Source organism: Protopterus annectens, chromosome 2.part1 (assembly GCF_019279795.1).
Source record: "Protopterus annectens isolate FY-2018-M chromosome 2.part1, PAN1.0, whole genome shotgun sequence".
Lineage (NCBI taxonomy): Eukaryota > Metazoa > Chordata > Ceratodontiformes > Protopteridae > Protopterus > Protopterus annectens.
The window spans coordinates 102,786,906-102,806,482 of record NC_056729.1 but is presented as its reverse complement, the minus strand read 5'-3'; the positions used below and the strand labels follow the sequence as shown (position 1 = coordinate 102,806,482).

At 40.9% G+C, this 19,577-nt stretch overlaps 1 protein-coding gene across 11 annotated transcripts in view; it reads right to left on the bottom strand.

Annotated features, from left to right (window-relative positions):
* Positions 1-18,576, bottom strand: part of RAPGEF2 (Rap guanine nucleotide exchange factor 2) — a 2,418,607-nt gene extending 2,400,031 nt beyond the window's left edge. For 5 of the 11 annotated variants that reach the window (XM_044062058.1, XM_044062067.1, XM_044062059.1 and 2 more), the window contains exon 1: positions 17,368-18,575. In XM_044062058.1, coding sequence (XP_043917993.1) covers positions 17,368-17,436 — 69 coding nt within the window. In that variant the 5' untranslated portion in view covers positions 17,437-18,575. Of the gene's footprint in view, positions 1-17,367 lie in introns of all 11 variants that reach the window. The other 6 variants (XM_044062055.1, XM_044062064.1, XM_044062056.1 and 3 more) reach the window with 2 other exon arrangements.
* Between the last annotated feature and the right edge of the window lie 1,001 nt (positions 18,577-19,577).

The window sequence follows — 19,577 nt, the reverse complement described above, 5'->3', positions numbered from 1 at the left end:
ACCTCAGGCATTTTCTGCCACAAAAAAGGATCGCACATATAAAAGCAATCATACAACTTTGTTAATCACAAGTCTGTAGTACTAATGTTTTTAAGCATTGCCAACTTTCCTTTAAGAAAATAAAATGCACTTCAGTATTTCAATTTGAATTTCTGCTCTAACACAACAGAACTATTGCCCTTACATAGATGACATTAAAATCAGTTTACTAGTTAAATACTATATAAAAACTAGACAATAAAAGAAAGTTCTATTTCTCACTGATGGCAACACTAACAAAGGGTAACTGCATACTATGCTTCCCATCTACAATACTCTCAGTACACCTAATATTCAATGAAAGCTTACCTTACCTCCCTGAACTGCCTACAATATAGCCATTCCAAACTTGCATGTCTTACCTCATGCAACGATTCACACATTTTAGTCTCTACAGCAATGTACAACCTATTAAAAAAAAAACAATATATTCAAATAAATCCAAGAGAAATGGATAGAGATTCAGCAATTATGAAACAGGTTTATATGGAGAGGTAAAGGAGGGCAAATAGCAAAGGGTAGATTGCAAATGGATAGAAAGTTAGGAGGATGGAGCTCATCGGATTTCAAAAGGTATGGAACACTGATAAGTCAGCAGAACAAATTTGGCGAGAAGCGGGATATAAAAGTGAAATACATAGGTGTGTACCAAGAAACTGAATAAGAGACAGATATGGCAGTAAAGAGTTGCTCAAAATAAAAACCGATAAAAGGTATATCGATGGGAGACCATTAGTGGCATTCTGGGAAGGGAAGCAAGAGGAAATGCAAAGAAAACTAGTGTAGGTGGAGGAGAAAGGCATCACTGCAGTAAAGGAATTGAAAAGTAGAGGTAAGTGGAGGTTTGGCCACTTGAAGAAATTGAAGACAAATATGGAGGAGGAGGAGATTTGTTATTTCAAGCAGGGCACCTTCAGAAAATTCATGAAGAAGATGTAGGCAGGGATGAAAAAAGAGGATACAAGATGAAAAGTAAAGTATAAAAGAAGAGATAAAGGCAATGGAGAAAATATTAAGAATTAAGGAAAAGACACAGAAAGGTAGGATAGGGAAAATAAGAGTTTGGGAGAAAGAACAATGCAGACAGCAATGTAGAAGTTGAGCAAAGTGTGGATAAAAAAAAAAAAAGAGACCACGGAGCAAGACGAAGACCATCTCTGGAAAGAAGTGTTTGGCATGATGATATTCTTGAATAGGGTGGGTCTTACTGGATAAAATGATGCCATATTAGTGCACAGATGGTACAGAACTCAAGTAGGGGTACAAAATGAAGGACTCAGACAGCATGCTGTCAGCAGTGTAATATGTGAAATGCAGACCGATAACATATGCTGGGCAAGTGAGGAAATTAAACAGCTATGGGAAATGGCTAGGAATATGCTTCAGAGGGACATCTCGGATTCATGGTGGTTTTGTCTGGGGTTGAGACTGTAAGTAGGAAATGGCCTAAAGAAGAAATTTGGGGATTGCAACTAGCAGTGGGGAAGTTGGGAGAAAAATAAGAGCGTGGAAAGAAGTGAGCATAGTGGAATACACAAAAGAAGGAGCAAACACATGGGAGAATAAGGTGGGACTAAGAACTACAGAGTGGATGAACAGATGATGTAACACCTGAAAGAAGAGATGGGATGCACAGCAAAAGAAGGCACACAAGGTGGGAAAACAAATGGTGGGGTCATAAACAGAAAATAGTTCAGAAATAAGATGTAGGGAGAAAAACAAAAATACACAAACTGAATTATCAATAACTGTTAAGAACAATTTATAAAAGAGAGAGAGAATGTTGCAACAAGGTGGGAAGGGGACTTTCAAAGGGTGTAACAGAAGTTAAAATAGGGAGGTAATGAAGAAAGTTGTCTAATTAAGCATTCCAACTGAAAGGTTATTAACACAATTGTAATGCTTGATGTAACACAAGTCCCACTAATGGAAAGTGAAGTAATAATGCAAGAATACTGAAATGTGTTGGAAAAATATAATGATTAAAAAGCAGCATTATTTAACAAGATTGTAGATAATGACAAATGTATTTTGTAAGACTCAGGGGAACCAATACAAAAAAGTATTTTGCATACATGTGCACACATCTTTATCATCAGTGAAGGCTCACATCTGCACTTTCCACTATGGGGGAAAGTTCAAAATGCCAACATACTTCCTTATTTATCTTTATGTTATTCATTTGTTAGCCATGTAAACTAACAGAGCACAAAAGCCTCTTTACGGGGATGATCAAGGAAGACTGTCAATTGATGAGACTTATTCAAGAATCAAACAAAAGGAAAATGGAGGATGAAAGACTCGAACACATAAGCTAAGGATGAAACTCATTAGCAACTCTCAGCTTTAAAATTATCTGTGCTAAATTGCCTCACACTGATTTAATACTCATCAGGTGACTGAGAACATAGCAACAGCTAGGAAAAACACATTTCAATATGGCCAGTGAACAGCTTCAAATGTTTGTTTTTAATTTATTTTGGTTCACTATGCAAGAGGTCCCAATTGTGGAATAAATCAGAGAGAATCACAGCTGGTAATTTACTTCTAAACATACCATCTAAAATTGTCACATTGGCTAGATAACCCCTTCCACAGTATAAAGATTAGACAATACTCCACTTTCAAATGAGAATGTTGCTAGGGACCTTGGAACTTGGGTTTGACAATTCTGTTTTATTTGAAAAGCTGGAGGTTGGCATAACGGTTAAAGTATTTACCTTACAGACACAAGGTGCAGAGTTTGATTCTCAAATGGGGTAATTGGCTAGGATTAAAAATGGACCCAAAAGGACAATTAGCATAGTACTACTCTATGAACCTACCATACAATGACAATAGTCAAAGTCCCTTCTTCTTAGAGGAGCTAGTTGCCAAAAGGCCATCATCCAGATCTAGACAGGGCCATCATCCAGATCTAGAGAGGTTCATACTAGGCTATCTGCCCTGGGGCAATTACAAGCCTAGCCCGATTTTGTTTGGCTTACGCCACCCCCTTGATTTGAGTATACTGTGCCCTTTTTAAAGTTTAGTTTACTGTGCCTCTGTCTAATAGTGACACGGAAGTAATCCCTGAGACAAACCTACGATCCCCCATCCACTCATCAAGATTCTTCTTGAAGAGATTCAGTGAGGTGCTCTGCCTAACATGAATTGGAATTCTATTCCAGAGCGAAGAGAGCCTCTGGGTTATGAATCTGTCCCTCCAGCAAGTTCTATTTATTTCTGTGCTGAGGTTCAAGTCCCTCGAGCATGTGGCTCTAAGGGATTTAGATTTACTGAGGTGGAGCATGTCCATTAATTCTGGACTGGACATAGCTTTATATGTCAGGCATAGATCGCCTCAAAGTAGGCGGTATGCAACTGAGTAGAGCTGGAGTTTTTTTTAACCGAGCAGCATATGGCATCTGTTCGAGTCCCTTGATCCTCTTGGTGAGGTACTTTTGGGGTCTTTCTAATTGCTGCAAGTGTCGGGTAAGGTACATCCCAAAAGGGGCATTATAATCTATGATAGGCCTGATGAGGGATGAATAAAGGGGCACGATTACCTCTCTTGATCTAGATGTGAATCCTTTCATGATGAGGTGGGCTATGTAGAAGGTCTTTCTAACCACTTTGGCAATGTGGTTGTCAAAGGAGAGATCGCTATCAACTTGGGTCCCCAGATCCCCAATTACTTTCTCTGTACTTAATGGGTTACCGCCTATGTGGTAATTTGTGGGCACATTGTTTTTGCCAAAGGGTATGACTATACACTTTTTGCATTTAGCTTTAGACCATGGCTCTGGCACCAGTTATCCGTCTCTGTGAGACCTTTTTGAAGGATGTTTGTGTCAGCTGGAGAGTCGATTATGGCACCCAGTTTGCAGTCATCTGCGAACTTGGTGAGCCATAATCCTCCCACGTTGGCCTGTACCTCGGAAAAGTATATACCGAACAAGAGCGGTCCCAGGACAGAACCTTGTGGGACGCCACTTGTGACCGGTTTCGAGTCTGACATGGCTCCAGCAACTCTCACTCTGTGGGTTCTGTCTTTGAGCCAGTTTGCGACCCATCTTGTGACATAGGGGTTTATATTTAAGCTGGATAGCTTATCTATGATGCCCGAGTGGGGTATTGTGCCAAATGCCTTTGCTAGGTCAAGATAGGCTGTGTAGACTACCTTCCCTTCATCTATGGCTTTGGTGACTGTTTCAAAGAAGTCGACCAGGTTCAAAAGGCAGGATCTGCCCTTGACAAAGCTGAATTGGGTAGGATCTAGTGTCTGTAGGTCCCCAATGTCTTTGTTTATGAGCTCCATGATGATCCTCTCCATAGCCTTGCAGACTAAGCTAGTCAGGCATATGGGACGATAGTTTCCAGGGTCCGTAGAGGCTCCACCTTTGTGGAGTGGGACCACTGTTGCTGTATGCCATTCTGTGGGCACATATCCTGTAGTGAGGCTGAGACTGTACAGCTGTTTTATTTGAGGGGTTAGTTCTTCTTGGAGTTCATGTAGGACGCAACCCGGGATGCCATCTGGTCCCATGGAAGCAGTGTTTTTTTGCTTTGGAGAGGGCAGCCTTCACCTGAGCATCAGAGATGTTTGGGAGGCAGCCCTCTGCCGGGATAGTTACTTGCTCTTTTGGGCGGGAGGAGGTGGAGAAGTTTGCACTGAACCTGTCTGCCAGGATATTGGTGATGTCTGTGGGTTCAGTGTCTTTTTTGTCGTTTAGAATCAACTCAGAACAAGTCTGGGAGTTGCATCCCAGGTTCCTAACATAACTGAAAAAAGCCTTATGATTGTCTTTAGTGTCCTGGGCAATTTTTCTCTCGAAGCTGGCCTTGGAGGATTTTATGAGGGATCGTAATTTTTTGCTAGTACTGATCAGAGCTGCCTTCCCTATTAGGGATTTTGCTCTATCATGTAGTAGCTTCCTCCTTCTGTTGTACAGTTTATTTATGGCTGATGTCCACCAGACTGGACGCCTGCCTTTGGATGATTGGGTCTTGGTTTTGTTTGGGATAGCATGATCCATGCATTCCTGGAGATGTCCGTAGAATGCGTTTATATAGGATTCTGCAGTTTGGGCCGTAGTTTCCACTGGCCCTGGGGCCTTGAAGGATTGCACTTCAGTTTTGAGAAGTGAGAAGTTCGCTTTTGTGAAGTTTTTCACTGTGGTTTTCTGGGTTGGGGATGGGGTCGGGATGTGGATATCCAGTGAAATGAATTTATGGTCTGATCTTACCAATGAGGGATATACTTCTGGTATGGAGCATAGAGTACCCATGTTGGTAATGATCAGGTCTAGTATGTTATCCCCTCTTGTGGGAGTGGTGACTAGTTGTTCCATAGCATTTGAGTTTATAATTTCCAGGAACCTTTGGGCTAAGGTGCTGAGGCTTGAGTAGTGCTCCCAGTCTATGTTTGGGTAGTTGAAGTTGCCCAATATAATGGTGTTCGGAGAGATCTTCATGTTCTCCAATGTTTTCAGGAAAGCCGAGTGGGATTCCTGACTTTGAGAGGGTGGTCTGTAGGATGCTATAAACTGAAAAGCAGTCTTGCCCACTGTTAGTTGCACATGGATGATCTCCGATACTTCATGCAATGCCACTAACCTGGAGGTGTGGATATCCTTGATAAATATGGAAACTCCCCCTCCTTTTGTGGTTCGGTCCGGGTTTTAGGGCCAAAAAGCATGATATGAGGTATAACCTGGTAGTGCTGGGGTGCTCTCTGGAGCCTTGAACCAGGTTTCTGTCACTGCACAGATATCGATGTTCTCCATACTGAGGAGAGCTTAGAGTGCGTGCATCTTGAGGTTAAGACTTCTGGCATTTAGCAGCATTATCCTTAGTTTCTTGTTCCTTGTGCTGTCTATGAAGGTGGGTTTGACTTTTGAGCCTTGCCTAAAAAAGGCACTATGGGGGTGGCAAGAGCCTTTGCCAATATCCGAAAGCCCAGTGGTGACAGGTGCAAGCCGTCCCTAGCGAAGCAACGTGGCTTGTCAAGCATGTCATCCCAGGCTGACAGACACTGGATCCCCTTTGAATGACACCAAAATTTTAGCCAATTGTTAAAATCGATCATTTTGTCTTTGTACTGTGGCATCATTCTAGGTGAGGGTAAGATGCTGCTCAAGGTCAGGGTCATACCGGCCTGGGCTACATGATCAGAGAGCTTCTCTAGGTCTCTTTTCATGTAGTCCTGGGAGGTACGTCTCAGGTCATTCACACCAGCATGTACGATGACAGAGTCATATTTGTATTTGCTTTGGAGTGACCTGAGTGCTTGCGTTATGTGGCGGATCCTAGCGCCAGACAGGCAGCTCACTGTGACCTTCTCTTTGTTCAGCCTGGTGAGCGGGATGTCAGTGTGTCTGACAATAGAGTCACCTATTACAAGAGTATCAGGTGTGTTATTCAGCCTTAAGGGCTGTGGCTGCTTGGCACACTGACTTTGTGGGCTATGTGCTGTGCGTGTTTTGTTTTGGGGTAGCGTTTGCTTGGATGTCTGCTTTGGAGGTCTCTGCTGCTTAGGTAGATTTTTATTTAGAGCCTCTGAGTATGTTTTTGTGTATTTATGTGTTTGGTTCGCTGATGTGGTGGGACTATGTGATACTGGAATTGTGTTGTGTGAGGTTACCTTCTCCTCCTGACTGGTTTCACCAGTTTTGAGATGAGAGAGCTCAGCCTCCAGTTTGGCTATATGGTTGCATCTCTCACATATATTTTAACCTGTTTGGAGGAGGAGAGGGTTGTCCGTGTACATGAGACAGTTGTAACATTGCCTCAAAATTCCCAGATTCACCAGCTGGACTGGAGAGGAAACCATTGACTGACCTTTGGACAAGCTAGAGTAATATAGGAAAACTGAATTAAGACGGACCAATAGGGGTCAAGGTAATCGTAGAGAGTATAAGAGTAAGTAGTGCTTATGGTTTAATAGTGCTAACTTGTAAGATTACTTATTTGGACCAGTGAAGGGCCTTAGAATGAGAATATGGTGTTTATGGTTTAATAGTGCTAACTTGTAAGATTACTTATTTGGACCAGTGAAGGGCCTTAGAATGAGAATATGGTGTTTAATTTGAGAGATAGAGCAGTTCTAAGGGAAAAAGTGAACAGCAGATTTCGTGGAGCCAGGAATAGTTTAAACCCAATTAGGCGGCGCTGCCCGTTGTTGTGCTATGCACAAAAACACGCAAAAGAGGGTTTTAAGAGAGGGAGATCAAGGAGTTTGGAATTGATCCAAAATGGCCATAGGTCAATAGCAGGTCATGGTTCCCCTTACATTCAACATTGATTAGGCCAGTTATTGAATATATTTTCCTCACTAGACATAAACAACTTGAAACATCCCAGTGGTTCCCAACTAAGAACATTTCTGTCTTGGAAAACTAAGCTACTAGAAAGATGGATGCACTGTCCCTGCATTCAGAATCCTAAAGATTCACGTGGGGAAAATCCATGCCCTGCCATCAGGTACCCAGTAGTTTTGGATTTCTTTTATCAACATAAATTATATAGTTCACCAAACACCAGAACCAGGGATCTAATTCAACACCAACAGATAAACATAGTAAGAAGATAAGTTGACTATACAGCCCCCCCCCCCCCGAATTTAATCAGTGCGACACTCATCTTCCTGATGGCGCTCTGTAACGGAGGAGATAAGGTTTGAAGGTGGGCACTGGTGAGGCTTAAATGGTTTCAAGACCGTTTCCCTAAAGTTCCAATGATCCTATGGCTGGTGGTAGTAGGGAATTAAAACAAGGTTTATGTACATACAATTTACAGTTTGTTCCTTAGTGTTTAGGTCAGTTCTATTACAGATCATATTTCTGTACAAAAGCACTACATCTCACAAATGACCGAACAAAACACAGGAGAAACCTAATTTGGAACAAGATAAGAAATAATAAAAGTTAGTCATTGACACACTCTGGCTTCTCATTACCTCACTGGCTGTAGTGCATACTTTACACAACACTATAAACAAGAATACATAAGCCCATAACTTTGCCAGTGTGAAAATTAGTGTTTTCTCTTTAAGTGCAGCACTTAGCAGCACAATAAACCACGTGGACAACTGCATTTTTTTGTTTTCTGAACTACTTTCTGCAATGTGGTCCCCAATGAAATAACCATCTTCGAGCCTCTGTCTTGCCAAACTTTTGCTCACAGTTCTCTGTACAGGCTACCCCATAAATTCTAGCCAATTGTTTCTGCAAACAAAACTGGGGTAGTCTGCAGCACTTTGTATACTCGTATTAATTTTACAGAGGTTCACTTCTGAAAAACACAGGCACTGTAAACAGTTATGATTAAGAAAAGATTCTACACTGCTTTCCTGTTACTTCAACATCCACATTAATGCTATCCACAGGTACTGTAAGGTCATCAGCGTTTTGAAGTACGGCTTCTCAGTTTTAGTTTCACAATGTTTATATCCAACACAGCAAACTTATCATGCATTACATAACTTATTTAACAGCATAATACAGCACTTACAAATAAGGTATAAAATGCATGTTTATCTCATCATTATTAGCTCTACTAGTGCTTTCCAATTGCTGCAACGTTCACTTTGCAAAATTAATTGTGTGGGTCCACACTGGATTTCTCTTTTTACGAAACAGAAGCCTAACTAATCATCTGTTCAGATGCATGAACAATTACACTTCATAAAATGCTGCTATACAATTTAATTTCAGAGAAAGATGTTCCGATGACATTCTTTCAAGATTACAGGATACTTCAGAACACTGTTCGAAACATTTTCAAGATGTGCAATTTTCAGTAGGTAAAACAATGCAATTCAGTACTCGAAAGTGTGAAACGGCATTTGGACCTTTTTTTAACCACATGAGAGGGGCACTTACCAGAATAATCACCCTACTGATGTTCTTCATTTCGCTAAGCTATATAGAAGGTCCCATCTCAAAAAGCTTTTAGGGTACCCCACACATGCTGTAGCTGCTGCTTACATAAGAAAGGAGGAAATTAAGGGCAGCTATGGCTTCGAACTTCAGAATTTTCTTACCACAAAAGTTGGAACTTGTTTCTAGCACTTCAGAAGTCCTCCATCAGCTATGCTGTCCTAAATGGGCAAGCTCTTTTTGGGGATAGTCTTCTACACCTTCCTTTCAACAGTAACTAACTGTAAAGTTTTGTTTATTTTTTTTGTTGTGGATCTGCATCCCCCCCCCCCCCCCCCCGATCAGAGGCTTCTGGCACTGTATGCTGCTTGTTGAAGGCTCTACTTTTTCTTTGCGTTACGTTCTGTGTTTTCTGTGGCTTATTAGGGACTCTTCCACTATATTATATATATATATATATATATATATATATATATATATATATATACACACACATATACATATTTTATTTTTTTTTCCAGACCAAAAGTTTTCTGTACTTATCTGCAGTTACAGTTTTACAGTAATCTCAAACCTTCCGTTTCCTACCTGTGAGACACTTGGTAGCAGCTTTAACTCCACAACTCACAAAACAGCTGAACTGTGTCACTTTATATTTTTTAAACATTTTTTTCCACAACTTTATATGCTTCAGTTACAAAAAATTCCTAACATTTAATGTAGAACAGTCCACTTTAATGTGGTGCTAGGAGGAAGATGGACTTTTAGGGTCTTGTGATGGGGAATGTTTCTATAGTGCAATATGCTTGGGGAAGTATGACTTGTTATAGAATGTTTGCTTACATTTTTTACAGGTGTAATTCTCTCTTTTGTTGGTGTTTTTATGGGAAGGTGTGCTGTTTTTACTTCAGGTATGTGTACAGTGACAGTGTGCTGTCTTCTTCCTTGGACTCCTTGTTTGGATCCAGGTAACTTCAACTCTTCTTACCTTCCAAGTTCCATCTTTGAGACTATCCTCTGGTTTGAGCATAGCTTGGGTCCTGTAAGTGATTTACTCCCTCCCCAGTTCACATGAAAATAAATCTTCCCACTATGAATATTTTAAGTTTTAATCCAGGTTCTGTGCCTTAGCTGCTGACTCCACTGTGGCCATGTGTTTTTCCTTGGACCAATCATCATCTTTGCTTGGTTCCGCTAGTACTGATCTTTGGATACTGATCTTTGGAAAGCAACTGCACCCAGGAGGTTGGCATGTCCTCTGCAGCTGTTCCACTGCCCTTATTAGTTGAGGGAGAGCCACTCTTGCTTCTCTCTAGGGAAAGGGAGTGAAAGATGTTCTTCTACTGAACCTGTCTGAGAAATATCCTCCATGTGGCAAGAACCGTCCAGTTAGCCATTCTTCTCAGAAGGATCTCCCAGTAAGAAGAGTCACCGGCCAAAGCATATTTCTCCTCCTCCTCCTTTCTAGGAATGGTTGGCAGCAGTTTATAAATATTCACCTCAAGTGCAGAATTTCTCTCTCCTTTCTGTTAAAGGAGAAAGTGTTTAAGTTTTTCCCCTTTGATGCTGAACCTCTGGTGTTGGGATTCAGCCCTTCAAAGAAAGTTCTGCTTCACAGGTCTCCCCCTCCTAGAAATGGAAATTCTGATGGGGGGGGGGGTTACTTTCAAGTTTTCCTTCTTAGTTGATACAGACCTTGTTTAGAGTCTAGTATTGCAAGCCCAGAACGATGTTTTGTTGGACAGCTTGTGACTCCCTGGACACAATCTCCTGTTCTTGGTAGACCTGTTGGGTTATTTGAAGTTTCTCGGTCACTCAGATACCTTTTTTCTCCTGTTGCCCTCAGATGACCTGGCTACAAGCTTGCATGGATGTTGACAGAAGGTTTACATTATGCCTTGCCTTTTCCATCCGAGCCCTGCCAGGCTCTTATGTTCAGATTTCTCCTAGTCCCTTCTGGGAAATATGCACAGCTTTCGTGCAGGTCTTCCTTCATCAGAGTCTACATCTGACTTCTCTTCAGTTTCTCAGGTTACACACAGGCTTTCTACTGTGCCACTACCAATGAAGTTTCCAGGCGAGATGCTATGGGTACAGTCTTGACAAGCTATGCCTAGATGCATTCTCAGCATATATTAAGACTGATGTTCTTGACATTTCCTTGGCTTATGACATCTTGGTCCTACTGTGTAGGTTCTCATACAGCTGAATAACAAGGGGGAAAAGTTAATCCAATGGGTTAGCCAGTACTTTCCATCATTTTAGAACTATTCCAGTACTGGTTCCTCTTTTAGGAAATAGTACAGCTTTTTACAAAGATTTCAGGAAGAAGGCTTGCCAATAACACAGACAAAGTGGATCCAGGTTTAAATGGCCATTCCTCCCAAACCCAACAGCAAGCTGAGATATTGTCCCCTTTGTGCTCTGCAACCTAGTGATTTTCTACACTGGTCCACTAGGTTTGGGCATTTCTCTTCCTCTTGGGTGCCGAATAATCGCACATTCTTCTATATTAAAATTAATTCACTAGGGTTTCAATTCACACGGCTTTTCCTTTCTAGGGAATTATTCTTCATTGTTCCAATCAAGCATCTCTTTTCTCTCCTGTTCAGTATCAGGTGCTCTTCCAGATGGAAAAAAAAACATATCCTTCTCAACAAGAAGCTACTTTTCTTCAGAAGTTTTTGATACTACAGAAAATAGTAACCTGGTGGCCTGTCCTTTTTTTCCCCCTCAGTCTAGGATTTCTTTCATGATGACTGGAATCTTCTCTTACATTACCCACTTCTGAAATTTTCACATCCCAACTAATGCATCTGCCAAGGATCATCTCAGAATTCTGAGGTGCATGGCCTATACTGTTTTCATGGTTCTTTTAAACAAGTATACATAAGAATTTTATGGTTTATCACATATCTGGACTCAACTCCTACACACTGTTTTATCAAATTCCAATACCATGCTTAGTGAATTGGGAGCTGCTTTGGTGAATGGATTAGTTGGAATTCAACCCAGGTCTTCCTCTTATCCTACCGGAGGCTGCACAGCCAGTAACAGCAGATACCTCAAGTTTCACTTAACAAGTAGATGTCATAGGGTAGTGGTTCACAGTCTGACACCATCATCACCACAAAAAACAATGGCTTTAATACTGGTACACACATCAACATTTCTGGATACTGAGTCCTTTACTACTCATCACAGACACTATCACCATGTGTTACATACAGCAGGCAGGAGAGAACCAGATCTTTCTCCCCCTGCAGCCTGGCTAAGGTGGCTTAAAATGTAATGATTCAATGCAACTTATCCCTCCAACCTACCTACATTCCATAAGAGCTGACATTGTTCAGGTTCTGCTAATCAACTTGTCTGCAAAAGACCATCAAGGAATGTTGATCCCATGGGTCTTCCAGGAATTGGTTGGGTCTTCCGGGAACTGGTTGTTCTCTAGGGAATACCACAAACAAATCCACCTGCCTCCAGTCAAGTGAGACAGTTGCAGGCATTGCGTTTCAGAACTCTATGTTCTCAAGTATGAAAAGTGGATGGAATTCCCCTGGTTGGCAAAGGTCCTCTGTACCATTCCAAACTTTCCTGTAATCACCAAAGTTCTTTAAAAAGATTCAGCAGAAATATTTTCAGATACAGTGGTAACTCCATTTTGACCAAGGAACCCGTGGTTCTCCCTTCTATTGCAATTGGCCAATGCCAATTACCACTAGCTTCTTCACAAGTTGGACTTAAAGAGGTACAAGGTGGTTTTGATACATCCCACTCTTCAATTTCAAGCTGAAATGTATGGATGACAGCTTTTTGTAGGCAGCTTTTTCTCTGGGGATGTGTAGTAGGTATTACGGGGGGGGGGGTCTAGGACTATTCACTGAAAGCACATTTCACTGAAAACTCAATTCACGGAAACATTTTACTGAATGTTATATATGGCTTTTTCCCCACTGTAGTGTGAACCTGGAGTTAGAATATATAGTGGGGGGGGGGCACTGCCCCCCACATAGTTTGGATATATATTAAGTTTAGAAAAGAGTACATTTATTGAAATTGCAAGTATCCATGTCTATAGTGCAAAATATTTAAAATAGGTGGGGGGAGGTGCCCCCACACACCCTCTTACTATATATTTTAACTCCAGGGTCGCACTACAGTGGGGGAAAGGCCATATACAACTTTCAGTGAATTGTGTGCACAGTCAAATGTGTTTCAGTAAATAGTCCTAGACCCATTACGGGAGACTAAACCACCTGCAACAAAAAATAAATAAATAAATAAAAAAAATCACATTTGGAGAAAGTGGAGGAAACATTCTAGTTGGTATTGCTCTAAGAACCAGGTTCCTACTTGGTCAGATGTCTTTGGTTCTTCATTGTGTGATTTATCTGTGTGCACTTCCTACTCTCTGATTTGTAAATATGCCATTCTGCTTGTCCATTCTTAGATCCTTCCTTTTTACATGAACTTCACTAATGTACACTTGAAGTGTGTTTCTGCATATGTACCCACCTTTTAAATGGGTGGCTACTTTTTGGGGTCTTAAGTTTTGTGCTGTAAAATTTTATGTCGATTCCTTTTGAACCTATCCCTGAGGTGGATGTGTAGTTCTACTACCAGAAGATAGCCTGGTTAATTGCTCTATCCTCTGCCAGATGGGCATCTAAGTTGCAAGCCTTTATGGTGCACTGTCCTTTTTTTTTTTTTTAATGTATGGGTGGTGTTTCCTGTTCTATTAACACCTCCTTGATGTCTAAAGTTGTTCCAGAGTTTACACTGAGCCAGGCAATTCATTTCCCAATCTTCAACTTTCTAAAAATAAGATTAAAAGGATTCGCACTACTTGAGATGTTCACTGGAAGCTCAGATACCATCTTCATCACATCACAACATTCAAAATTGCTGATCAGTGGTTATTTCCTGTGACATTTAGACACTGAGACAAGCAATGTAAAAAAGACAATTCCTAGACAGTTGTCCCAAGCTATATGGGTGGACTCTGGAAATATACTTGAGACAGCAACTTGGTTGTCTATACACACCTTATTTCACATCACAAACTGGACTCCTACTCTAACTCCAGAGCAGGCTTTGACAGGGCTTTTCACATACAACTCATCAATTCTGATACTTCCTCCCTGACACTCTCAGCTTTGGCAATCATCCCACACAGGTTAGACTACTGCAGCAGAGATCCAATGAAGAACACAGAACAGTTATTCAAGTGTTCTTACCATAATATCAGATGTTCGAAGTAGCTCCCTGCTGCAGTAGCTACTCCCTCCCCCCACCGACCCCCTATATTTGCATTGCTTTGACTCAGTGTTTTGTCCTTCTGACTTAGAATATCACCTTGATTCCTGAAACTCATAATCCCTTCATTTGGGGCAAGAAAGTTCTGAAGTTTAAAACCACAGTTGCCCTTTATTTCCCACATTTGAGGGCAATCCTTGGATTTAAGTCCCGTATAGCTTAGGCTACTTCAGCAGTGATCTACTCAACCATCTATTTTGAATGCAGTTACACAATTCTACTTTCTAAAGCACTGTGGAAAAATTAAACCAGGCTACCACACCACATCACACACCGATATATATTCGGTTAGTGGTTAATGCACTTAAGCACTGCTCAGCCACCTACTACTGCAATCATCCTCCCTCCATTTTAAACCAGGCATGCCTGCAGCATTCTAGTTAAACCACACATAGCAAGCAAAGCCAAGAATCTGGAACATTTATAAAATTACCCTGGGGAATCTCTGTTCAGTAGAATGCTTTCAATTGCAGAAAAAAAAGTGGACTAATGAATTAAAACAAGTTAGGGGTAGTGAAAGGAAAAGCAATTGATATTCTGGTCTCCCTTGACTACAGTCTCACCATGGTCTGTACCGGACATGGTACAGGATTGTCTAAAAAGTTTTGGGTCAGTTTCAGCTGGGGTAAACATATTAAAAAAAAAAAACCAGCAAGCAAACGTGTACACACAAGAATTTTACTCCTTTAGGTAAAGATTATGCTGAAGAAAACATTCCAGATAGTTCATGAACACCTCCGCTAATGACATGAGGACAAAAGGCACTACAACTCAAAAAATATCACATTGTGAGATCTTACAACTTCTCTCAAAGACCCCCCCCCCTCCACCGATGTCTATGGAATAAATTCAGCCATTGTGACATGCAACAACTTCACATCTCAAATACCCCACATCTGTGAAATAAAACTCCCTTTCATCCAATCAATCCATACCCTCACATAAAAATGGGTGGCTATATGGGCACCTGTAGGGTCTAACAAGGGGATCTGGGTCATCATCAAGATGCCCAACAGGTCTTGAGCTTATAAAACCAAATGTATAAAAAGAGACTGGAAAAAAAAAAAAAGCCTTTTGTGTCAATGATGGTTAGCAGACAGAAGGGCAAATCCTTCTGTCCAGTACCACAGTAATGCTTAAAACTAATTACTACAAGAAAAACCTCAACCTAGCCTGGCAACTGGAAACAGCAGGAATGAGGTGTTACGCAGTTAAAATCTTTGCAATGTCTGGGATCAAATCAAAACTCATTTTAGAGATAGCTTTAGACAACCTTCGGTACTGATCCAGGATCACAGAGTGCAGAACACCATCAAGACAATGAATAGCCAAGGATGCACCATACAGTAACTTTTTGTCTCTGGTGGTCAAGGAGAGACGGACAATATTTCTTAACCAAACTCCTGTAGAAGTGCAATGGAACAGGAACACAAAGTAAGACTGTATACAGCAAATGTATGCCTAGACAAAAACATAACATTCTGTAAAATGATTAACATCTGACCCATCCAAACTGTTCAGATTTCTTTCCTCTTACACTGTCCCTGCCACTCTCAAAACAGATCACATGACTTTCACTGATACTACCCTGTACATATGATGTGTGTGTGTCCAAAATAAACTAAAATCTGTACCTCAAGACAAAAAAAAGGGATAAAATAATGCAAATCCATCAACTGACCTTCCATGGTTCATGTTCAGGCCCAGCAACAACCAGAGAGAAAGAGACACAGACAGACAGAGAGATAAATAATTCCCAAAGTATGAGCTCCAGTAAGAGACAACTCTATGGACACATGTCATAAGAGGCCAAGTATTGGCACATAAAAGTGGCTACAAACAGAGGTAGGACTACCCAGTGTGCTTGAAACATGGCATTGACAAGAGGGTCTCAAAATCAACTGTGGTATGCAGAATAATACAAAGGAAAACCCCAGTTCAGTACCAGCTCTAATATGCAATTTAGGGTATTAAGTGCAACAAGCATGATGAATTTACAAGGATACTGTCCACAAAGTCTCTACACCTAAATTGCAAGCAAACACTGTGAACCTGAAAAAAAAACTAACCAGTGGGAAAACCAAAACTAAGGCACTGTGAACAAACAGCATGACATTGAAAAATAATATGACTGATGCAAAATGACCAAAAGTGGAAAAAACTTTAAAAAAAGGCACGTTTTTGTATCCAAAGCATGCCATTTGCTATCAAGATTAAAAGATAAATGCCTGTTACAGCCAAAGTGCATTATTATTTTTTTTTTAGGGAGACTGCTATTAGAACGCAATGCGCATAACATACTTCGGTTGAAAACTATGGCATGCACTAAACCACACTCCATTTAAAAAATATATATTATACTATGCATTTCTGGGGAAAAGAAAAAAAAATACGACCGATATGGGCAGAAGAGTGGCAAATGCTTCCTGAACGTCCCTGCACATAGCTCTCAATATCCAAGTTCACAGGCATAAGCAGAGTCCTCAAAACAAACAGAAATGCAGTCCTCTTTAGCGTTTGCACCCCCCCAAAAGTGACAATGTACTTCACTTGTTATGCAACAAAAGAAAGAATGTTTACAGTATCCGCTTTAAATGGTTGAAAACACCTGCTTATCGAAATACAGTATACTCTGCCAGATAGTGAAGTGGTGCCCATTTAAAGTGGGGCAGTTAAAAAAACAAGACTCGAACCGCAATTCCACTGTGGTTACTCTGATAACAGATTTGTTACAAGGTAGAACTGAAATAATTTGACTAAGACTATAAAAAGACTGTAATTTCAACAATCATAATCAGCAAAGAACGGGTGGGTACCACAGAATGTACAGACTTAAAAGGCTGGCGACTTGTGTGCATCCTGACCCCCTGGCACCCAGGTTTGCGCCAGAGGCACATGATAAATCAATTCAAAGGGTACCTCTGAACCTAGAGACACCAGAGTTGGAAGGGAAAATGTTCTGTGGTCCCACCAGTGGCCAAACCAACTCCCTATAGCAGCACATTCTTTGTGCACTACACAGTTGTACAGACCCCACCCCCAAATCACGCACACAGACTCCAAAAGTATCAAAACAAGACACATAACTTGCAGTTATTAACCATTTATCATATTTAGTCCCTCTCCCCAATATCCTCCACTAACTGACCTGTTGCGTCCTGTCGGCGGGGTTTTTCATCACTGCCTGTCTGAAACTGTTATCCACGTAGGACGCCATCCCCGAAAGCAAACTTTCTTCAAACGGGTTACTCAAACCGGAAAACGTCGATGCCGGTAATAGTTGAAGGGAGAACAAAGCCGCGGGTTGTAAAGGACTCCAGCTGTGAATGCGGTACTTTTGTTGTTCTCTTCACCCACTAGGAACGACATCAAATAATCTGTCAGTACTGGGTCACAGACCCAGCCGCCTAGCCAGGCCAATCCCGCAGCCGCGGTGTTGAGTTATCCAAGTCTGAGATCCTAGGGCCGACAAGGCAATCTTCAGGCACACGGAGCTAAGTAGTACTTAGGAGGTACTTCCCCTACGGTTACTCTGATACTTCCGAACAATAAAAAACATAAAACCAACACAGATAAAATCAGAATAAAACTCGCATCCAATTCTGTTAACACAGGAACCGGTGCGGGCACCCCTTCTACGTTGTTTTAGCCAAGTACATCAGTTTCACTTCCCAAGCAAAACCAGTTGGTTGTTGAAATTATGATTACCCAACTTATTCCCGCAAAATCATTTATTTTAATAAAATGTCGCTGGCAGCTGAGATTCCGAATGGCTGTAAGAGATCCGTGGGCATCCAAGCTTGTTGCTTTGTGCAACCATGGTGAGAGTGACAGAAGGAGTCAGGCTGGGTGAGCCCATTGACAATTACAGCATCATTCAACGGAGAGGGAAAAATGAATACAAGGTCGGAACGTGGACCCACTGCTGCCACCTGCTAGGAAAGCAGAACAACAGCACTGGGAAAGAAACGGAGCAGCCCAACAGCCATTGACTGCCCCTCCCAAAAAGCAGTGTAACACCAAGAAAGATGACAGAAATTCCTGGTAACAAACGCAGAACAAGGCTTGAGCTGGTACCCACAGTCTTTAGTTCAAATTGTAGTGCCCACTAACGTTTATGGATTTCCCTCAGCTACACTGATTTTTGTGTTTCACGCCCCGCAGCTTCATTTCAAAAGTCAAAGATAAAAACAGTCCGGGACAACAGCAACTCCAGTCAGGGGTGCATTTCAGATACTGCTATTGGTATTATCTTAGAAAGTTAATAGAATGCGAGGTCTACTAATATTTTCTAAAGAAAAATAAGAATGCGACTTCAGTACCTATTATTACTATTGACTGTAGTCCTCATTAGTCTGTAACAAAAGATAAACATTTTAAGTCTGAGAAATTTCAGCGGTGGAAAAAGGGTGTGTATTAATGAAAGAGGGCGGTAGGAGCTACATTGTATTTTCACAAGCATCCAGAGCTATTGAAATGATTGTTCTCACGGGTTTACATTAGTCGGGAGGCGGGGACGTAGAAATATAATTTACACGGGGTATTTTCAGGTTATAGATACAGCCGAAGGAGTCAGGTAACTCTAAAATTCACACTGCACGCAATCGACAACATGAGACTGATATTTTACAAGAGCCATACAGAAAAATAAAAAAAAATGTTACATTGATTAGCATCGCGCAGTTTGCACAGGCTGAATGTGCAAAACCTAGAAGCAAATTGAAATTACTCAGCCACTTTGAGCCCTGAAGTCTGCATTGTGCTGACCCTTTCATTTAATTGAATACAGTGCTTCCTAAACTGAATGTTTCAACTCTTGATTTGCACCCACATCATGCATAGAAAATGCATTGTCAATGTCTGAGCATCTTATTTGTATGTTTTTTACTATTTCAAAAAAAACTCCTTTAAAACCAATTTGTTTTACAGTATATGCAAAGCTTAATCTGTACTGTAATTTAATACCATTATTGTAAGGCAGTGTAATACAGTATGTAGTGAGCAGTGAGTGCATGTACACCTTACCTGTAATAATTATTTTAATTACGAATTAATTAAATGCAGGGTATCTCTCTAGCTGAAACATATGAAGATGTCTACTGCATTTTTTGCTATTTAAATTCTTTAAGTGTTTTGTCTTTTTCTTATCACATAAAATACACATATTTTAAATCATTTTTCAAGCAGAAGAATGCTGACCAAGCAATTCATTTTTTTCAGCTGTATTGCTGGAGGTTATAGCACAAACTACACAACATAAAGATGCACCAGAAAAATAATATAGCAAGGTACATTTTGATGAGGGAATGCAGTTAGTGATATGATCAGCACCAGGCAACTTTTAAATGAATGTTGTAA